The following is a 20000-nucleotide window of genomic DNA, read 5'->3' as shown; positions in this document are numbered from 1 at the left end:
TCTCTCTACCCGTGTCTCTCTCCCCGTGTCTCTCTCTCCCCGTGTCTCTCTCCCCGTGTCTCTCTCTCCCCGTGTCTCTCTCCCCGTGTCTCTCCCCCCGTGTCTCTCTCCCCGTGTCTCTCTACCCGTGTCTCTCTCTCTCCCCGTGTCTCTCTCCCCGTGTCTCTCTCACCGTGTCTCTCTCCCCGTGTCTTTCTCTCCCCGTGTCTCCCTCTCTCCCCGTGTCTCCCCGTGTCTCTCTCTCTCCCCGTGTCTCTCTCTCTCCCCGTGTCTCTCTCCCCGTGTCTCTCTCCCCGTGTGTCTCTCTCCCCGTGTGTCTCTCTCCCCGTGTGTCTCTCTCCCCGTGTCTCTCTTTCTCTCCCCGTGTCTCTCTCCCCGTGTCTCTCTACCCGTGTCTCTCTCTCTCCCCTTGTCTCTCTCCCCGTGTCTCTCTCCCCGTGTCTCTCTACCCGTGTCTCTCTCCCCGTGTCTCTCCCAGTGTCCCTCTTTCCCCGTGTCTCTCCCCGTGTCTCTCCCCGTGTCTCTCTCCCCGTGTCTCTCTCCCTGTGTCTCTCTACCCGTGTCTCTCTCTCTCCCCGTGTCTCTCTCCCTGTGTCTCTCTCACCGTGTCTCTCTCCCCGTGTCTCTCTCTCCCCGTGTCTCCCGGTGTCTCTCTCTCTCCCCGTGTCTCTCTCTCTCCCCGTGTCTCTCTCTCCATATCTCTCTCTCCCCGTGTCTCTCTCTCCCCGTGTCTCTCCCCGTGTCTCTCTCCCCGTGTCTCTCTCCCCGTGTCTCTCTCCCCGTGTCTCTCCCCCCGTGTCTCTCCCCGTGTCTCTCTCTCCCCGTGTCTCTCTCTCTCTCCGTGTCTCTCCCCTTGTCTCACCCCCCGTGTCTCTCTCTCTCCCCGTGTCTCTCTCTCCCCCCGTGTCTCTCTCTCTCTCTCCCCGTGTCTCCCTGTGTCTCTCTCTCCCCCCGTGTCTCTCTCTCCCCGTGTCTCCTCGTGTCTCTCCCCCCTTGTCTCTCTCTCCCCGTGTCTCTCCGTGTCTCTCTCTCTCCCCTTGTCTCTCTCCCCGTGTCTCTCTCTCATCGTGTCTCTCCCCGTGTCTCTCTCTCACCGTGTCTCTCTCACCGTGTCTCTCTCTCCCCATGTCTCCTCGTGTCTCTCCCCCCTTGTCTCTCTCTCCCCCCGTGTCTCTCTCTCTCTCCCCGTGTCTCCCTGTGTGTCTCTCTCTCCCCCCGTGTCTCTCTCTCCCCGTGTCTCCTCGTGTCTCTCCCCCCGTGTCTCTCTCCCCGTGTCTCTCTCTCTCATCGTGTTTCTCTGTGTCTCTCTCTCCCCCCGTGTCTCTCTCCCCGTGTCTCCTCGTGTCTCTCTCCCCGTGTCTCTCCGTGTCTCTCTCTCTCCCCGTGTCTCTCCCCGTGTCTCTCCCCCCGTGTCTCTCTCCCCCCGTGTCTCTCTCCCCGTGTCTCTCCCCCCGTGTCTCTCCCCCCGTGTCTCTCTCACCGTGTCTCTCTCTCTCCCCGTGTCTCTCTCTCTCTCCCCGTGTCTCTCTCTCTCTCCCCGTGTCTCTCTCCCCGTGTCTCTCTCTCTCTCTCTCTCCCCGTGTCTCTCTCTCTCTCTCCCCGTGTCTCTCTCTCTCCCCGTGTCTCTCTCCCTGTGTCTCACCCCTCCCACCGTGTCTCTCTCTCCCCGTGTCTCTCTCTCTCACCGTGTCTCTCTCCCCGTGTCTCTCTCTCTCTCTCCCCGTGTCTCTCTCTCTCTCTCCCCGTGTCTCTCTCTCTCACCGTGTCTCTCTCCCCGTGTCTCTCTCTCTCTCCCCGTGTCTCTCTCTCTCTCTCCCCGTGTCTCTCTCTCTCTCCCCGTGTCTCTCTCCCCGTGTCTCTCTCTCTCTCCCCGTGTCTCTCTCCCCGTGTCTCACCCCTCCCACCGTGTCTCTCCCCCCGTGTCTCTCTCACCGTGTCTCTCTCTCTCCCCGTCTCTCTCTCTCTCTCCCCGTGTCTCTCTCTCTCCCCGTGTCTCTCTCTCTCCCCGTGTCTCTCTCTCTCCCCGTGTCTCTCTCTCTCCCCGTGTCTCTCTCCCCGTGTCTCACCCCTCCCACCGTGTCTCTCCCCCCGTGTCTCTCTCCCCGTGTCTCTCTCTCTCCCCGTGTCTCTCTCCCCGTGTCTGTCTCTCTCCCCGTGTCGCTCTCTCTCTCCCCGTGTCTCTCTCCCCGTGTCTCTCTCTCTCTCTCTCCCCGTGTCTCTCTCTCCCCGTGTCTCTCTCTCTCTCTCCCCGTGTCTCTCTCTCTCTCTCCCCGTGTCTCTCTCTCTCTCTCTCACCGTGTCTCTCTCCCCGTGTCTCTCTCTCTCTCTCTCTCTCCCCATGTCTCTCTCTCTCTCTCCCCGTGTCTCTCTCTCTCACTCCCCGTGTCTCTCTCTCTCTCTCTCTCTCCCCGTGTCTCTCTCTCTCTCTCCCCGTGTCTCTCTCTCTCTCTCTCCCCGTGTCTCTCTCACCGTGTCTCTCTCCCCGTGTCTCTCTCTTTCTCTCCCCGTGTCTCTCTCTCTCTCTCTCCCCGTGTCTCTCTCTCTCTCTCTCCCCGTGTCTCTCTCTCTCTCTCCCCGTGTCTCTCTCTCTCACCGTGTCTCTCTCCCCGTGTCTCTCTCTCTCTCCCCGTGTCTCACCTCTCCCCGTGTCTCTCTCTCTCCCCGTGTCTCTCTCTCTCTCTCCCCGTGTCTCTCTCTCTCTCTCTCCCCGTGTCTCTCTCTCTCTCCCCGTGTCTCTCTCTCTCTCTCCCCGTGTCTCTCTCTCTCTCTCACCGTGTCTCTCTCCCCGTGTCTCTCTCTCTCTCCCCGTGTCTCACCTCTCCCCGTGTCTCTCTCTCTCCCCGTGTCTCTCTCTCTCTCTCCCCGTGTCTCTCTCTCTCTCTCTCCCCGTGTCTCTCTCTCCCCGTGTCTCTCTCTCTCTCTCCCCGTGTCTCTCTCTCTCTCTCTCACCGTGTCTCTCTCCCCCACCCAGGACGTAACCGCGTGGCGTTTGCCCTCTACCGTGACCTCTCGGCCATCCTCACCGTCGCTGGCAACGCCACTCCGGCAGATCCTCGCTCCACCACCACCTCCTCCTCGTCCTCCTCGTCCTCCTCCTCGTTGAGATCAGCCAGAGACACGCACGGAGACACGGACGGACACGGAGACACGCGCAGAGACGGAGACAGGCACATGGGCGGTGTCTCTGTTGTATCGGCCGTCGTTTCGGCTGCCTTGGAGACGTCTCCCGCAGGAGGTGGTGGAGGTGTTGGAGGTGGTGGAGGAACGACGTTGGCTAGAGTACGAGAGGAATCGACTCAGCTGGAAACTCCTGTCGTGTTTACGTTGAGACACAGTGAGGTGGGTGGTGGTGGTGGTGGTGGAGGTGGTGGAGGTGGTGGTGGAGGTGGTGGTGGTGGTGGTGGTGATGGTGGTGGAGGTGGTGGTGGTGGAGGTGGTGGATGTGGTGGTGGTGGTGATGGTGGAGGTGGTGGTGGAGGTGGTGGTGGTGGTGATGGTGGTGGTAGTGGTGGTGGAGGTGGTGGTGGAGGTGGTGGTGGAGGTGGAGGTGGTGGTGGAGGTGGTGGTGGAGGTGGTGGTGGTGGTGATGGTGGTGGTGATGGTGGTGATGGTGATGGTGGTGGTGGAGGTGGTGGAGGTGGTGGTGGATGTGGTGGTGGTGGTGATGGTGGAGGTGGTGGTGGAGGTGGTGGTGGTGGTGGTGATGGTGGTGATGGTGGTGGTGGAGGTGGTGGTGGTGGAGGTGGTGGTGGTGGAGGTGGTGGTGGAGGTGGTGGTGGTGGTGGTGGAGGTGGTGGTGGAGGTGGTGGTGGTGGTGGAGGTGGTGGAGGTGGTGGTGGTTGTGGAGGTGGTGGTGGAGGTGGTGGAGGTGGTGGTGGTGGTGGAGGTGGTGGTGGTTGTGGAGGTGGTGGTGGTGGTGGTGGAGGTGGTGGTGCAGGTTGTGATGCCTTTCCCCTCATGACATCTGTGTCCACCACATGGGCTAAACGGGGGCTCTGGACGGGTGCGAGGGGCTGGTAACCCTTCCACCTTCAATTAATTACCACGAAACCACGAGTTAAACTGAAATATGTAACTAATAAGCTTGTGCCGGAGGCCCTGGTGGGACAGGCGTCTATGACGTCTCCTGGCCAAACCCCAATTGGCGGAGCCAGGAGATTGAATACCTACCCTCGGGGCTACTCCAGAAACAACGAAAAGCCACTACGGGTGGCCACGTGGAATGTTCGAACGCTCACTGCGGAGGAGAGGCTGCCACTCCTCTGTCGGGAGCTGGACCGGTACCGCCTGGATCTCTGCGGCATTCAGGAGGTCCGGTTGACCGGCTCTGGCTCCTGCCACCATGAGGGGTGGACAGTCCTCTACTCGGGGCAGCAGACTGCCAAACAACAGGGAGTGGCTCTTCTTTTGAACAAAAGAATGAAGGGGGCGTGGGAGCGTGGCGGTGAGGTGTGGGAAGCTGTAAGCCCCAGGCTACTTTGGGCTCGCCTTCCCATCAACCGGAGGCGAGGAGTGGTGGTCGTGGTTACTTATGCCACCACCGAAGATGAACATCCGTGGAGGGATGCAGGCAAAGCCGATGAGTCAGATGCCTTCTATGACCTCCTGTCACAGGTGCTGGCTAAAGTGGCCCCTCGGGATAGAGTCATCATGTTGGGTGACTTCAATGCCCGAGTTGGTCATGATGCTGCCATCTGGTCTGGAGTGATTGGAGGGCATGGGCCAGATCAGCTCAATAACAACGGTAGGAGGCTGCTAGATTTTTGTGCAGCCCATGGGCTTGTAATTACCAACCATCGGCGCATCCACACAACATCATGGATGCATGCCGGGTCCAAGCAAGAACATCTGCTGGACTACATAGTGACGGACCAGCGGATGCGAGCCCATGTCCTTGACACCAGGACCTACCGTGGAGCTGATCTGCCCTCTGACCATCGACTAGTCATTTGTAAGATGCGCCTGCCATTCTTCCACTCCGGTGGTGGGTGTACACCCAGGACCCCATTCCAACCTAAAGTGGTCTGGTCTCAGTTATCTGCTGAAAGTTGCAAGCGAGAATTTCATCATCGCTTGCGGCTGGGGTTGGCATCGTCCCCGACTCCTCCTGATGTCGAGGGTAAATGGGCGAGGTTTAGGACTGTCACTCATGCAGCTGCAATGGCTGCTTTGGGTACGCGGTCCAGACCTCCCCAGAGACCCTGGCTGACAGAGGAGGTGTTCAGGATGGCTGTGAAAAAGAGACAGGCCCACTGTCATCGGCTACAGAATCCGACGTCAGAGAATGAGGAGGCTTACCGCAGCCTTCGCTCGGAGGTTCGGAGAGCCGTGAGGCGCTGCAAGGATGGGTGGTGGTCGCGGGTTGCTGAGGAGATGGAGTCTGCCTCAGTGGCCCGTGATCACAAATCTCTATTTAACTCCATCAAAAAGTAACCTGCAGCGCCACACCTATTACCATCATTAGGGGAAAAAACGGTGATCCAATCTCCGACCCCCAGGAACAGGTTCGCAGATTTGCTGAGCATTTCTGTGAGGTCCTGGGGGAGGGAAGATCCCTCAGCCAGGAAAACATCGTGGCACAAAGTGAGGATGACCCTGCTGAGGCTGCGGTGCCTCAAATATTGGATGAAGTCACCCCCTGTGAGTGGCTGGCTGAGGTGCCATCTGCTGAGGAAGTATTGAAGGCGATCCGGAGTCTGAGACCAGGAAAGGCAGCGGGCAGAGATGATCTCCCAAGCGAAATGCTGAGGGAGGGTGGCGTTTGTGCACAGACTGCCCTATATGACATCATAACAACAGTCTGGACCACTGGACGGGTTCCGCAGGATTGGTACAGCAGAGGTGTAGGGAATTCCAACAAGACCTACATCTCTGCTTTATTGACATGGTCAAGGCCTATGATACCATCAGTAGGCCTGGGCTCTGGGTCGTTCTTCGTGCTTTCGGAGTCCCTGACCCCCTGTTCACGATCATTAAGGACCTTCATGATGGTGAGCGGGCCCGGGTAAAACTACGTGGCCGGGAGTCAGAGCCATTCCCTGTACACCTTGGGGTGCGACAGGGATGTCCTCTGGCTCCTACATTATTTAACATCTATTTTGACCACGTAGTTCGTGAGGCCTTCAATAGCTGTACAGGGGGAATCTCCATATGGTACAGATATAATGGGAGGCTGATCGATGCCCGGGTGCGGTCAAGGGATTGCTCCCTATTGCTCAACCACGTTATGTATGCCGATGATTTGGTAATAGCTGCTCATTCAGAGGAGGATTTGGAGACGCTGCTGCTGAGACTGGAGCGTGCCACTAAGAGGTGGGGCCTTACCATCAGCCCCACCAAAAACTAAGCACCTACTTGGGTATTTTGTACCATCGGACACTCCACCCCCACAACTCCCAATCGGTGATGGGGCACTTGTGGAGAGAGTGGAGAGTTTCCCATACCTGGGCAGTGTGCTTATGACCGGCTCCAGTTTAACAGCAGAGGTCTCACTCCGAATCAGTCGAGCGGCAATATCTTTTCATCGGTTGCGTAACCCTGTGTGGAAGCTACCTGGTCTGTCGCTCCGCACTAAGCTTCAGGTCTTCTCGGCCACGGTCATTCCCTCCCTTCTCTACGCTTGCGAAACGTGGACCCCCCTAAATGGAACATCTTCGCCGGTTAGAAACATTTAGGCTGGCCTGCCCACGATCCATCCTGGGTTTAACCAGACTGGATTGTGTGAGGAGCTCACAAATCCTTGAAAGATCTGGGCAAGGTCCCATCGGTGAGCTCCTCCAGCGGGCAAGGCTGCGATGGCTGGGTCATGTAGCCCGCATGCCCAGCCAACGCATGCCGAAACAGCTTTTGTTTGGCCGGATCGAGGGGGCTAAGCGGGCGCGGCACGGGCTAGAGAAGAGATGGAGTGATGTGGTACAGGAGGACGTGGAGCTGAGTGGACTTGCCGATGACTGGTACCAGCGGTGTCAAGATCGGCCTCTGTGGAGGAGGCTCGTGAAGGACGCTACTGGGCAGTTGGAGGCAGTCGCCCTCCAACAACAACGGAGGGCGGAGGAGCGACGCTCACAACAACGAGCGGAGCGCCGGGTGGCTAAAGCACAGCGGGTTGGCACAGTAGGGGGCACAGGTGGTGCATCAGCCAGTCATCTCAGTCAGTCGACCCGTGGCACCTGCTGGGTCTGCCCCGTGACCTCCTGCCAGCGGGCGTTCGACACTTCACGTGGCCTCAGGGTGCACATAGCCTGGCACAAGCGTCGTGGTGACGTCACCGCCACTTAGTGGCGAACGGCGGTTGTTGTTGTTGTTGGTATGAGACATGGGATACTAGCAATTCCCCGTCTCTCTCTCCCCGTGTCTCTCCCCGTGTCTCTCCCCCGTGTCTCCCCGTGTCTCCCCCCGTGTCTCTCTCCCCGTGTCTCCCCCCGTGTCTCTCTCCCCGTGTCTCTCTCCTCGTGTCTCTCTCCCCGTGTCTCCCCGTGTCTCCCCGTGTCTCTCTCCCCGTGTCTCCCCGTGTCTCCCCGTGTCTCTCTCCCCGTGTCTCTCTCCCCATGTCTCTCCCCCGTGTCTCCCCGTGTCTCCCCCCGTGTCTCTCTCCCCGTGTCTCCCCCCGTGTCTCTCTCCCCGTGTCTCTCTCCCCGTGTCTCCCCGTGTCTCTCTCCCCGTGTCTCTCTCCCCGTGTCTCCCCGTGTCTCTCTCCCCGTGTCTCCCCGTGTCTCCCCGTGTCTCTCTCCCCGTGTTCTCTCCCCGTGTCTCCCCGTGTCTCCCCCCCGTGTCTCCCTAGGCGGTGTCTCCCCCCCGTGTCTCCCCGTGTCTCTCTCCCCGTGTCTCTCTCACCGTGTCTCCCCGTGTCTCACCCCCGTGTCTCACCCCCGTGTCTCCCCCCCGTGTCTCCCCGTGTCTCACCCCCGTGTCTCCCTAGGCGGTGTCTCACCCCCGTGTCTCTCCCCCGTGTCTCCCCGTGTCTCTCTCCCCGTGTCTCCCCCCCGTGTCTCTCTCACCGTGTCTCTCTCCCCGTGTCTCCCCGTGTCTCTCCGTGTCTCACCGTGTCTCCCTAGGCGGTGTCTCACCCCCGTGTCTCCCCGTGTCTCCCCCCCATGTCTCTCTCACCGTGTCTCTCTCACCGTGTCTCCCTAGGCGGTGTCTCCCCCCCGTGTCTCTCTCACCGTGTCTCACCCCCGTGTCTCCCCGTGTCTCCCCCCCGTGTCTCTCCCCCGTGTCTCTCTCACCGTGTCTCTCTCACCGTGTCTCTCTCACCGTGTCTCCCTAGGCGGTGTCTCTCCCCCGTGTCTCTCTCACCATGTCTCTCTCCCCGTGTCTCCCCGTGTCTCTCCGTGTCTCACCGTGTCTCTCCCCCGTGTCTCACCCCCGTGTCTCACCGTGTCTCACCGTGTCTCTCTCACCGTGTCTCCCTAGGCGGTGTCTCTCCCCCGTGTCTCTCTCACCATGTCTCTCTCCCCGTGTCTCCCCGTGTCTCTCCGTGTCTCACCGTGTCTCTCCCCCGTGTCTCACCCCCGTGTCTCACCGTGTCTCCCCGTGTCTCACCCCCGTGTCTCACCGTGTCTCTCCGTGTCTCACCGTGTCTCCCCCCCGTGTCTCTCTCACCGTGTCTCTCCGTGTCTCACCCCTTGTCTCTCTCACCGTGTCTCTCCCCCGTGTCTCCCTAGGCGGTGTCTCACCCCCGTGTCTCTGTCTGCGCCTTCTGGAGTCCGGTGTCCGCATCTTGGCGGACGAGCGGCTGCATCCGCCTGCAGTCCACCCTCATGTCCACCACGTGCTCCTGTCACCACCTCACCCACTTCGCCATCCTCGCCGCTCCAGTCTACACAGAGGTAGTCACCAGTACCACTACTACTCACTCAGTCACTCAGTCAGTCACTCACTCAGTCACTCAGTCACTCACTCACTCAGACACTCAGTCACTCACTCAGTCACTCACCACCCTCATGTCCACCACGTGCTCCTGTCACCACCTCACCCACTTTGCAATCCTCGCTGCTCCGGTCTACACGGAGGTAGTCACTCAGTCAGTCACTCAGTCACTCAGTGACTCAGTCACTCACTCAGTCACTCAGTCAGTCACTCAGTCACTCAGCTACTCACTCACTCAGTCACTCAGTCACTCACTCAGTCACTCAGTCACTCAGTCAGTCATTCAGTCACTCACTCAGTCACTCAGTCACTCACTCAGTCACTCACTCACTCAGTCACTCAGTCACTCACTCACTCACTCAGTCACTCACTCAGTCACTCAGTCACTCAGTCACTCACTCAGCTACTCAGTCACCCTCATGTCCACCACGTGCTCCTGTCACCACCTCACCCACTTCGCCATCCTCGCCGCTCCGGTCTACACAGAGGTAGTCACTCACTCAGTCACTCACTCACTCACTCAGCTAGTTACCCAGTCACTCACTCAGTCACTCACTCAGTCACTCAGTCACTCACTCAGTCACTCAGTCACCCACTCAGTCACTCACTCAGTCACTCAGACACTCAGTCACTCACTCAGTCACTCACCACCCTCATGTCCACCACGTGTTCCTGTCACCACCTCACCCACTTCGCAATCCTCGCCGCTCCAGTCTACACAGAGGTAGTCACTCAGTCAGTCACTCACTCACTCAGTCACTCATTCAGTCATTCACTCACTCAGTCACTCAGTCACTCACTCAGTCACTCAGTCACTCACCACCCTCATGTCCACCACGTGCTCCTGTCACCACCTCACCCACTTCGCCATCCTCGCCGCTCCAGTCTACACAGAGGTAGTCACTCACTCAGTCACTCAGTCACTCAGTCAGTCACTCAGTCACTCACTCAGTCAGTCACTCACTCACTCAGTCACTCAGTCACTCACTCAGTCACTCACTCACTCACCCAGTCACTCACCACCCTCATGTCCACCACGTGCTCCTGTCACCACCTCACCCACTTCGCCATCCTCGCCGCTCCAGTCTACACAGAGGTAGTCACTCACTCAGTCACTCAGTCAGTCACTCAGTCACTCAGACACTCAGTCACTCACTCAGCTACTCACTCAGTCACTCACTCAGTCAGTCACTCACTCACTCAGTCACTCAGTCACTCACTCACTCAGTCACTCACTCACTCAGCTACTCACTCAGTCACTCACCCACTCACTCAGCTAGTCACCCAGTCACTCACTCAGTCACTCAGTCACTCATTCACTCAGTCACTCACTCAGTCACTCAGTCACCCACTCAGTCACTCACTCAGTCACTCACCCACTCACTCAGCTAGTCACCCAGTCACTCACTCAGTAACTCAGTCACTCAGTCACTCATTCACTCAGTCACTCACTCAGTCACTCACTCACTCAGTCACTCAGTCAGTCACTCAGTCACTCAGTCACTCAGACACTCAGACACTCACTCAGTCACTCACTCAGACACTCACTCAGTCAGTCACTCACTCACTCACACGTATCCTCTCTCTCCCTCCCCGTGTCTCTCTCTCCCCGTGTCTCTCTCTCCCCGTGTCTCTCTCTCTCCCCGTGTCTCTCTCTCTCCCCGTGTCTCTCTCTCTCCCCGTGTCTCTCTCCCCGTGCGTGTCTCTCTCTCTCCCCGTGTCTCTCTCCCCGTGTCTCTCTCCCCGTGTCTCTCCCCGTGTCTCTCTCTCTCTCCGTGTCTCACTCCCCGTGTCTCTCACCCCGTGTCTCTCTCTCTCCCCGTCTCTCTCCCCGTGTCTCTCTCACTCCCCGTGTCTCTCTCCCCGTGTCTCTCTCCCCATGTGTGTCTCTCTCTCCCCGTGCGTGTCTCTCTCCCCGTCTCTCTCCCCGTGTCTCTCTCTCTCCCCGTGTCTCTCTCCCCATGTGTCTCTCTCTCTCCCCGTCTCTCTCCCCGTGTCTCTCTCTCTCCCCGTGTCTCTCTCCCCATGTGTGTCTCTCTCTCCCCGTCTCTCTCTCCCCGTGTCTATCTCCCCATGTGTGTCTCTCTCTCCCCGTGCGTGTCTCTCTCTCCCCGTGTCTCTCTCCCCGTGTCTCTCTCACTCCCCGTGTCTCTCTCCCCATGTGTGTCTCTCTCTCCCCGTCTCTCTCTCCCCGTGTCTCTCTCCCCGTGTCTCTCTCCCCGTGTCTCTCTCTCCCCGTGCGTGTCTCTCTCTCCCCGTGTCTCTCTCCCCGTGTCTCTCTCCCCGTGTCTCTCTCTCTCTCCCCGTGTCTCTCTCCCCATGTGTGTCTCTCTCTCCCCGTGCGTGTCTCTCTCCCCGTCTCTCTCCCCGTGTCTCTCTCTCTCCCCGTGTCTCTCTCTCCCCGTGTCTCTCTCCCCGTGTCTCTCTCACTCCCCGTGTCTCTCTCTCTCTCTCCCCGTGTCTCTCTCCCCATGTGTGTCTCTCTCTCCCCGTGCGTGTCTCTCTCCCCGTCTCTCTCCCCGTGTCTCTCTCACTCCCCGTGTCTCTCTCCCCGTGTCTCTCTCCCCATGTGTGTCTCTCTCTCCCCGTGCGTGTCTCTCTCCCCGTCTCTCTCCCCGTGTCTCTCTCTCTCCCCGTGTCTCTCTCCCCATGTGTGTCTCTCTCTCCCCGTCTCTCTCTCCCCGTGTCTATCTCCCCATGTGTGTCTCTCTCTCCCCGTGCGTGTCTCTCTCTCCCCGTGTCTCTCTCTCTCCCCGTGTCTCTCTCCCCATGTGTGTCTCTCTCTCCCCGTGTCTCTCTCCCCGTGTCTCTCTCACTCCCCGTGTCTCTCTCTCTCCCCGTGTCTCTCTCCCCATGTGTGTCTCTCTCTCCCCGTGCGTGTCTCTCTCTCCCCGTGTCTCTCTCCCCATGTGTGTCTCTCTCTCCCCGTCTCTCTCTCCCCGTGTCTCTCTCCCCGTGTCTCTCTCCCCGTGTCTCTCTCTCCCCGTGCGTGTCTCTCTCTCCCCGTGTCTCTCTCCCCGTGTCTCTCTCCCCGTGTCTCTCTCTCTCTCCCCGTGTCTCTCTCCCCATGTGTGTCTCTCTCTCCCCGTGCGTGTCTCTCTCCCCGTCTCTCTCCCCGTGTCTCTCTCTCTCCCCGTGTCTCTCTCTCCCCGTGCGTGTCTCTCTCTCCCCGTGTCTCTCTCACTCCCCGTGTCTCTCTCACTCCCCGTGTCTCTCTCCCCGTGTCTCTCTCACTCCCCGTGTCTCTCTCTCTCTCCCCGTGTCTCTCTCCCCATGTGTGTCTCTCTCTCCCCGTGTCTCTCTCCCCGTGTCTCTCTCTCTCCCCGTGTCTCTCTCCCCATGTGTGTCTCTCTCTCCCCGTGCGTGTCTCTCTCTCCCCGTGTCTCTCTCCCCATGTGTGTCTCTCTCTCCCCGTCTCTCTCTCCCCGTGTCTCTCTCCCCGTGTCTCTCTCCCCGTGTCTCTCTCTCCCCGTGCGTGTCTCTCTCTCCCCGTGTCTCTCTCCCCGTGTCTCTCTCCCCGTGTCTCTCTCTCTCTCCCCGTGTCTCTCTCCCCATGTGTGTCTCTCTCTCCCCGTGCGTGTCTCTCTCCCCGTCTCTCTCCCCGTGTCTCTCTCTCTCCCCGTGTCTCTCTCTCCCCGTGCGTGTCTCTCTCTCCCCGTGTCTCTCTCTCCCCATGTGTGTCTCTCTCTCCCCGTGTCTCTCTCCCCGTGTCTCTCTCACTCCCCGTGTCTCTCTCACTCCCCGTGTCTCTCTCCCCGTGTCTCTCTCCCCATGTGTGTCTCTCTCTCCCCGTGTCTCTCTCCCCGTGTCTCTCTCCCCGTGCGTGTCTCTCTCTCTCTCTCCCCGTGTCTCTCTCCCCATGTGTGTCTCTCTCTCCCCGTGTCTCTCTCACTCCCCGTGTCTCTCTCTCTCTCCCCGTGTCTCTCTCCCCATATGTGTCTCTCTCTCCCCGTGTCTCTCTCTCCCCGTGTGTCTCTCCCCGTGTCTGTCTCTCTCTCCCCGTGCGTGTCTCTCTCTCCCCGTGTCTCTCTCTCTCCCCGTGTCTCTCTCTCCCCGTGCGTGTCTCTCTCCCCGTGCGTGTCTCTCTCTCTCTCTCTCTCCCCGTGTCTCTCTCCCCGTGTCTCTCTCTCCCCGTGTCTCTCTCTCCCCGTGTCTCTCTCTCTCCCCATGTGTGTCTCTCTCACTCCCCGTGTCTCTCTCTCTCCCCGTGTCTCTCTCCCTGTGTCTCTCTCCCCGTGCGTGTCTCTCTCTCACTCCCCGTGTCTCTCTCTCCCCGTGTCTCTCTCCCCGTGTCTCTCTCCCCGTGTCTCTCTCCCCGTGTCTCTCTCTCTCTCCCCGTGTCTCTCTCTCTCTCTCCCCGTGTCTCTCTCCCCGTGTCTCTCTCCCCGTCTCTCTCTCCCCGTGTCTCTCTCCCCGTGTCTCTCTCTCTCCCCGTGTCTCTCTCCCCGTGTCTCTCTCTCCCCGTGTCTCTCTCCCCGTGTCTCTCTCTCCCCATGCGTGTCTCTCTCCCCGTGCGTGTCTTTCTCTCTCCCCGTGTCTCTCTCTCACTCCCCGTGTCCCTCTCTCACTCCCCGTGCGTGTCTCTCTCTCTCTCCCCGTGTCTCTCTCTCTCCCCGTGTCTCTCTCCCCGTGTCTCTCTCTCACCCCGTGTCTCTCTCCCCGTGTCTCTCTCCCCGTGTCTCTCTCTGTCTCTCTCCCCGTGTCTCTCTCCCCGTGTCTCTCTCTCTCTCTCTCTCCCCGTGTCTCTCTCCCCGTGTCTCTCTCACTCCCCGTGTCTCTCTCTCCCCGTGTCTCTCTCTCCCCGTGTCTCTCTCTCCCCGTGTCTCACTCCCCGTGTCTCTCTCTCCCCGTGTCTCTCTCCCCGTCTCTCTCTCCCCGTGTCTCTCTCTCCCCGTGTCTCTCTCCCCGTGTCTCTCTCCCCGTGTCTCTCTCTCCCCTTGTCTCTCTCTCTCACCGTGTCTCTCTCCCCGTGTCTCTCTCCCCGTGTCTCTCTCTCTCTCTCCCCGTGTCTCTCTCCCCGTGTCTCTCTCCCCGTGTCTCTCTCTGTCTCTCTCCGCGTGTCTCTCTCCTCGTGTCTCTCTCTCTCTCTCTCCTCGTGTCTCTCTCCCCGTGTCTCTCTCCCCGTGTCTCTCCCCCCGTGTCTCTCACTCCCCGTGTCTCTCTCTCTCTCCCCGTGTCTCTCTCTCCCCGTGTCTCTCTCCCCGTGTCTCTCTCTCTCTCTCCCCGTGTCTCTCTCCCCGTGTCTCTCTCCCCGTGTCTCTCTCTCTCTCTCTCCCCGTGTCTCTCTCCCCGTGTCTCTCTCACTCCCCGTGTCTCTCTCTCTCCCCGTGTCTCTCTCTCTCTCTCTCTCACCCCGTGTCTCTCTCTCCCCGTGCGTGTCTCTCTCCCCGTGTCTCTCTCTCCCCGTGCGTGTCTCTCTCCCCGTGTCTCTCTCTCTCCCCGTGTCTCTCTCTCTCCCCGTGTCCGTCAGCTGGAGGCAGCCCACCGGCTGTCCCTGTCCGTCATCACGTGGCTGGGCCTGCTGTTGTCCTGCGTCTGCCTCCTCCTCTCTGTCATCACGTTCTGCGCCTGTCCCACGCTGCAGTCGGACAGAACCACGTTGCACAAGAACCTCGCCGTCTGCCTGCTGGTCGCCAATGTTGTCTTTCTGGCCGGCGTGGGACAGACCGCCAATAAGGTGAGACAGAGACACGGGGAGAGAGAGAGACACGGGGGGAGAGAGACACGGGGAGAGAGAGAGAGAGAGAGACACGGGGAGAGAGACACGGAGAGAGACACGGGGAGAGAGAGAGACACGGGGAGAGAGACACGGGGAGAGAGAGACACGGGGAGAGAGACACGGGGAGAGAGACACGGGGAGAGAGAGAGAGAGAGACACGGGGAGAGAGACACGGGGGAGACGTTGCACAAGAACCTCGCCGTCTGCCTGCTGGTCGCCAATGTTGTCTTTCTGGCCGGCGTGGGACAGACCGCCAATAAGGTGAGACAGAGACACGGGGAGAGAGAGACACGGGGAGAGAGAGACACGGGGAGAGAGACACGGGGAGAGAGACACGGGGAGAGAGACACGGGGAGAGAGAGACACGGGGAGAGAGACACGGGGAGAGAGAGACGGGGAGAGAGAGAGACACGGGGAGAGAGAGACACGGGGGGAGAGACACGGGGAGAGAGACACGGGGAGAGAGAGAGACACGGGGAGAGAGACACGGGGAGAGAGACACGGGGGAGACACTGCACAAGAACCTCGCCGTCTGCCTGCTGGTCGCCAATGTTGTCTTTCTGGCCGGCGTGGGACAGACCGCCAATAAGGTGAGACAGAGACACGGGGAGAGAGAGAGACACGGGGAGAGAGAGAGAGAGACACGGGGAGAGAGAGAGAGAGAGAGACACGGGGAGAGACACGGAGAGAGAGAGAGACACGGGGAGAGAGAGAGACACGGGGAGAGAGAGACACGGGGGAGAGAGAGAGACACGGGGAGAGAGAGAGACACGGGGAGAGAGAGAGAGACACGGGGGAGACGTTGCACAAGAACCTCGCCGTCTGCCTGCTGGTCGCCAATGTTGTCTTTCTGGCCGGCGTGGGACAGACCGCCAATAAGGTGAGACAGAGACACGGCGGGAGAGAGAGACACGGGGGGAGAGAGACACGGGGAGAGAGACACGGGGAGAGAGAGACACGGGGAGAGAGACACAGTGGGGAGAGAGACACGGGGAGAGAGAGACACGGGGAGAGAGAGACACGGGGAGAGAGAGACACGGGGAGAGAGAGAGAGACACGGGGAGAGAGAGACACGGGGTGAGAGAGACACGGGGAGAGAGAGACACGGGGTGAGAGAGACACGGGGTGAGAGAGAGACACGGGGAGAGAGAGACACGGGGTGAGAGAGAGACACGGGGAGAGAGAGACACAGTGGGGAGAGAGACACGGGGAGAGAGAGACACGGGGAGAGAGAGACACGGGGAGAGAGAGACACGGGGAGAGAGAGAGAGACACGGGGAGAGAGAGACACGGGGAGAGAGAGACACGGGGGGAGAGACGGGGAGAGAGAGAGAGAGAGACGGGGAGAGAGAGACACGGGGAGAGAGAGACACGGGGTGAGAGACACGGGGAGAGAGACACGGGGAGAGAGAGACACGGGGAGAGAGAGACACGGGGTGAGAGACACGGGGAGAGAGACACGGGGGAGACACTGCACAAGAACCTCGCCGTCTGCCTGCTGGTCGCCAATGTTGTCTTTCTGGCCGGCGTGGGACAGACCGCCAATAAGGTGAGACAGAGACACGGGGAGAGAGAGAGACACGGGGGAGAGAGACACGGGGAGAGAGAGAGACACGGGGGGAGACACGGGGAGAGAGAGAGAGAGACACGGGGGGAGAGACATGGGGAGAGAGAGAGAGAGAGACACGGGGAGAGAGAGACACGGGGAGAGAGACACGGGGTGAGAGACACGGGGAGAGAGACACGGGGAGAGAGACACGGGGAGAGAGAGAGAGAGACACGGGGAGTAGAGAGACACGGGGAGAGAGACACGGGGAGAGAGAGACACGGGGAGAGAGACACGGGGTGAGAGACACGGGGAGAGAGAGAGAGAGACACGGGGAGAGAGACACGGGGGGAGAGAGAGAGAGAGAGAGAGACACGGTGAGAGAGACACGGGGAGAGAGAGAGACACGGGGAGAGAGAGACACGGGGAGAGAGAGAGAGATAGAGAGAGAGACACGGGGGGAGAGAGAGAGACGGGGAGAGAGAGAGGCACGGGGAGAGAGACACGGGGAGAGAGAGAGACACGGGGAGAGAGAGAGACACGGGGAGAGAGAGAGACACGGGGAGAGAGAGAGACACGGGGAGAGAGACACGGTGAGAGACACGGGGAGAGAGAGAGACACGGGGAGAGAGAGAGACACGGGGAGAGAGAGACACGGGGAGAGAGAGACACGGGGAGAGAGAGACACGGGGAGAGAGAGAGACACGGGGAGAGAGAGACACGGGGGGAGAGAGAGAGACGGGGAGAGAGAGAGGCACGGGGAGAGAGACACGGGGAGAGAGAGAGACACGGGGAGAGAGAGAGACACGGGGAGAGAGAGAGACACGGGGAGAGAGAGACACGGGGAGAGAGAGAGAGAGAGAGAGACACGGGGAGAGACACGGGGGGAGAGAGAGAGAGAGAGAGACACGGGGAGAGAGACACGGGGAGAGAGAGAGACACGGGGAGAGAGAGAGACATGGGGAGAGAGACACGGGGAGAGAGAGAGACACGGGGAGAGAGAGAGACACGGGGAGAGAGAGAGACACGGGGAGAGAGACACGGGGAGAGAGAGAGACACGGGGAGAGAGAGAGACACTGGGAGAGAGAGACACGGGGAGAGAGAGAGAGAGATAGAGAGAGAGACACGGGGGGAGAGAGAGAGACGGGGAGAGAGAGAGGCATGGGGAGAGAGACACGGGGAGAGAGAGAGACACGGGGAGAGAGAGAGACACGGGGAGAGAGAGAGACACGGGGAGAGAGAGAGACACGGGGAGAGAGAGACACGGGAAGAGAGAGACACGGGGAGAGAGAGAGACACGGGGAGAGAGAGACACGGGGGGAGAGAGAGACACGGGGAGAGAGAGACACGGGGAGAGAGAGACACGGGGAGAGAGAGACACGGGGAGAGAGAGAGACACGGGGAGAGAGAGACACGGGGGGAGAGAGAGAGACGGGGAGAGAGAGAGGCACGGGGAGAGAGACACGGGGAGAGAGAGAGACACGGGGAGAGAGAGAGACACGGGGAGAGAGAGAGAGACACGGGGAGAGAGAGAGACACGGGGAGAGAGACACGGTGAGAGACACGGGGAGAGAGAGAGACACGGGGAGAGAGAGAGACACGGGGAGAGAGAGAGACACGGGGAGAGAGAGAGACACGGGGAGAGAGAGACACGGGGAGAGAGAGAGACACGGGGAGAGAGAGACACGGGGGAGAGAGAGAGACGGGGAGAGAGAGAGGCACGGGGAGAGAGACACGGGGAGAGAGAGAGACACGGGGAGAGAGAGAGACACGGGGAGAGAGAGAGACACGGGGAGAGAGAGAGACACGGGGAGAGAGAGAGACACGGGGAGAGAGAGAGACACAGGGAGAGAGAGACACGGGGAGAGAGAGAGAGAGACACGGGGAGAGACACGGGGGGAGAGAGAGAGAGAGAGAGACACGGGGAGAGAGAGAGACACGGGGAGAGAGAGAGACACGGGGAGAGAGAGAGACACGGGGAGAGAGAGACACGGGGAGAGAGAGAGACACGGGGAGAGAGAGACACGGGGGGAGAGAGAGAGACGGGGAGAGAGACACGGGGAGAGAGAGAGACACAGGGAGAGAGAGACACGGGGAGAGAGAGAGAGAGACACGGGGAGAGACACGGGAGGAGAGAGAGAGAGAGACACGGGGAGAGAGAGAGACACGGGGAGAGAGAGAGACACGGGGAGAGAGAGACACACAGGGAGAGAGAGACACGGGGAGAGAGAGAGAGAGACACGGGGAGAGACACGGGGTGAGAGAGAGAGAGAGAGAGACACGGGGAGAGAGAGAGACACGGGGAGAGAGAGAGACACGGGGAGAGAGAGAGACACGGGGAGAGAGAGAGACACGGGGAGAGAGAGAGACACAGGGAGAGAGAGACACGGGGAGAGAGAGAGAGAGACACGGGGAGAGACACGGGGGGAGAGAGAGAGAGAGAGAGACACGGGGAGAGAGAGAGACACGGGGAGAGAGAGAGACACGGGGAGAGAGAGAGACACGGGGAGAGAGAGACACGGGGAGAGAGAGAGACACGGGGAGAGAGAGACACGGGGGAGAGAGAGAGACGGGGAGAGAGAGAGGCACGGGGAGAGAGACACGGGGAGAGAGAGAGACACGGGGAGAGAGAGAGACACGGGGAGAGAGAGAGACACGGGGAGAGAGAGAGACACGGGGAGAGAGACACGGTGAGAGACACGGGGAGAGAGAGAGACACGGGGAGAGAGAGAGACACGGGGAGAGAGAGAGACACGGGGAGAGAGAGAGACACGGGGAGAGAGAGACACGGGGAGAGAGAGACACGGGGGGAGAGAGAGAGACGGGGAGAGAGAGAGGCACGGGGAGAGAGACACGGGGAGAGAGAGAGACACGGGGAGAGAGAGAGACACGGGGAGAGAGAGAGACACGGGGAGAGAGAGACACGGGGAGAGAGAGAGAGAGACATGGGGAGAGACACGGGGGGAGAGAGAGAGAGAGAGAGACACGGGGAGAGAGAGAGACACGGGGAGAGAGAGAGACACGGGGAGAGAGAGAGACACGGGGAGAGAGAGAGACACGGGGAGAGAGACACGGGGAGAGAGAGAGACACGGGGAGAGAGAGACACGGGGAGAGAGAGAGACACTGGGAGAGAGAGACACGGGGAGAGAGAGAGAGAGATAGAGAGAGAGACACGGGAGGAGAGAGAGAGACGGGGAGAGAGAGAGGCACGGGGAGAGAGAGAGACACGGGGAGAGAGAGAGACACGGGGAGAGAGAGAGACACGGGGAGAGAGAGAGACACGGGGAGAGAGAGACACGGGGGGAGAGAGAGACACGGGGAGAGAGAGAGACACGGGGAGAGAGAGAGAGAGAGACACGGGGAGAGACACCGGGGGAGAGAGAGAGAGAGAGAGACACGGGGAGAGAGAGAGACACGGGGAGAGAGAGAGACACGGGGAGAGAGAGAGACACGGGGAGAGAGAGAGACACGGGGAGAGAGAGACACGGGGGGAGAGAGAGAGACGGGGAGAGAGAGAGGCACGGGAAGAGAGAGACACGGGGGGAGAGAGAGACACGGGGAGAGAGAGACACGGGGAGAGAGAGAGACACGGGGAGAGAGAGACACGGGGGGAGAGAGAGAGACGGGGAGAGAGAGAGGCACGGGGAGAGAGACACGGGGAGAGAGAGAGACACGGGGAGAGAGAGAGACACGGGGAGAGAGAGAGACACGGGGAGAGAGACACGGGGAGAGACACGGGGAGAGAGAGAGAGAGACACGGGGAGAGAGAGACACGGGGAGAGAGAGAGACACGGGGAGAGAGACACGGGGAGAGAGAGAGACACGGGGAGAGAGAGAGACACGGGGAGAGAGAGAGACACGGGGA

The 20000-nt window shown here is 60.3% G+C and overlaps 2 protein-coding genes across 4 annotated transcripts in view; both read left to right on the top strand.

Annotated features, from left to right (window-relative positions):
- The window catches only part of LOC116936991 (latrophilin-like protein LAT-2), a 65316-nt gene extending 50052 nt beyond the window's left edge, over nucleotides 1–15264 (top strand). For 2 of the 3 annotated variants that reach the window (XM_076057936.1, XM_076057935.1), the window contains exons 8-10: nucleotides 2972–3339; nucleotides 8664–9011; nucleotides 14339–15264. In XM_076057936.1, the coding sequence (XP_075914051.1) occupies nucleotides 2972–3339; nucleotides 8664–9011; nucleotides 14339–15181 (1559 nt within the window). In that variant the 3' untranslated portion in view covers nucleotides 15182–15264. Of the gene's footprint in view, nucleotides 1–2971; nucleotides 3340–7918; nucleotides 8620–8663; nucleotides 9012–14338 lie in introns of those variants that run through there. The other variant, XM_076057937.1, reaches the window with a different exon arrangement.
- Nucleotides 15265–16039: 775 nt separating this feature from the next.
- Nucleotides 16040–20000, top strand: part of LOC142907942 (adhesion G protein-coupled receptor L3-like) — a 15705-nt gene continuing 11744 nt past the window's right edge. Inside the window, exon 1 of the mRNA XM_076057955.1 lies at nucleotides 16040–16136. The gene's annotated coding sequence lies outside the window, so the exon portion shown is untranslated. The remainder of the gene's footprint in view (nucleotides 16137–20000) is intronic.

This window comes from Petromyzon marinus, chromosome 85 (genome assembly GCF_048934315.1).
Source record: "Petromyzon marinus isolate PM22_M1 ecotype Great Lakes invasive population chromosome 85, UKy_Petmar_22M1.pri1.0, whole genome shotgun sequence".
NCBI classification, from domain to species: domain Eukaryota; kingdom Metazoa; phylum Chordata; class Hyperoartia; order Petromyzontiformes; family Petromyzontidae; genus Petromyzon; species Petromyzon marinus.
Note: the sequence above shows the minus strand (reverse complement) of the source record. Positions and strands in the feature narration are given on the sequence as shown.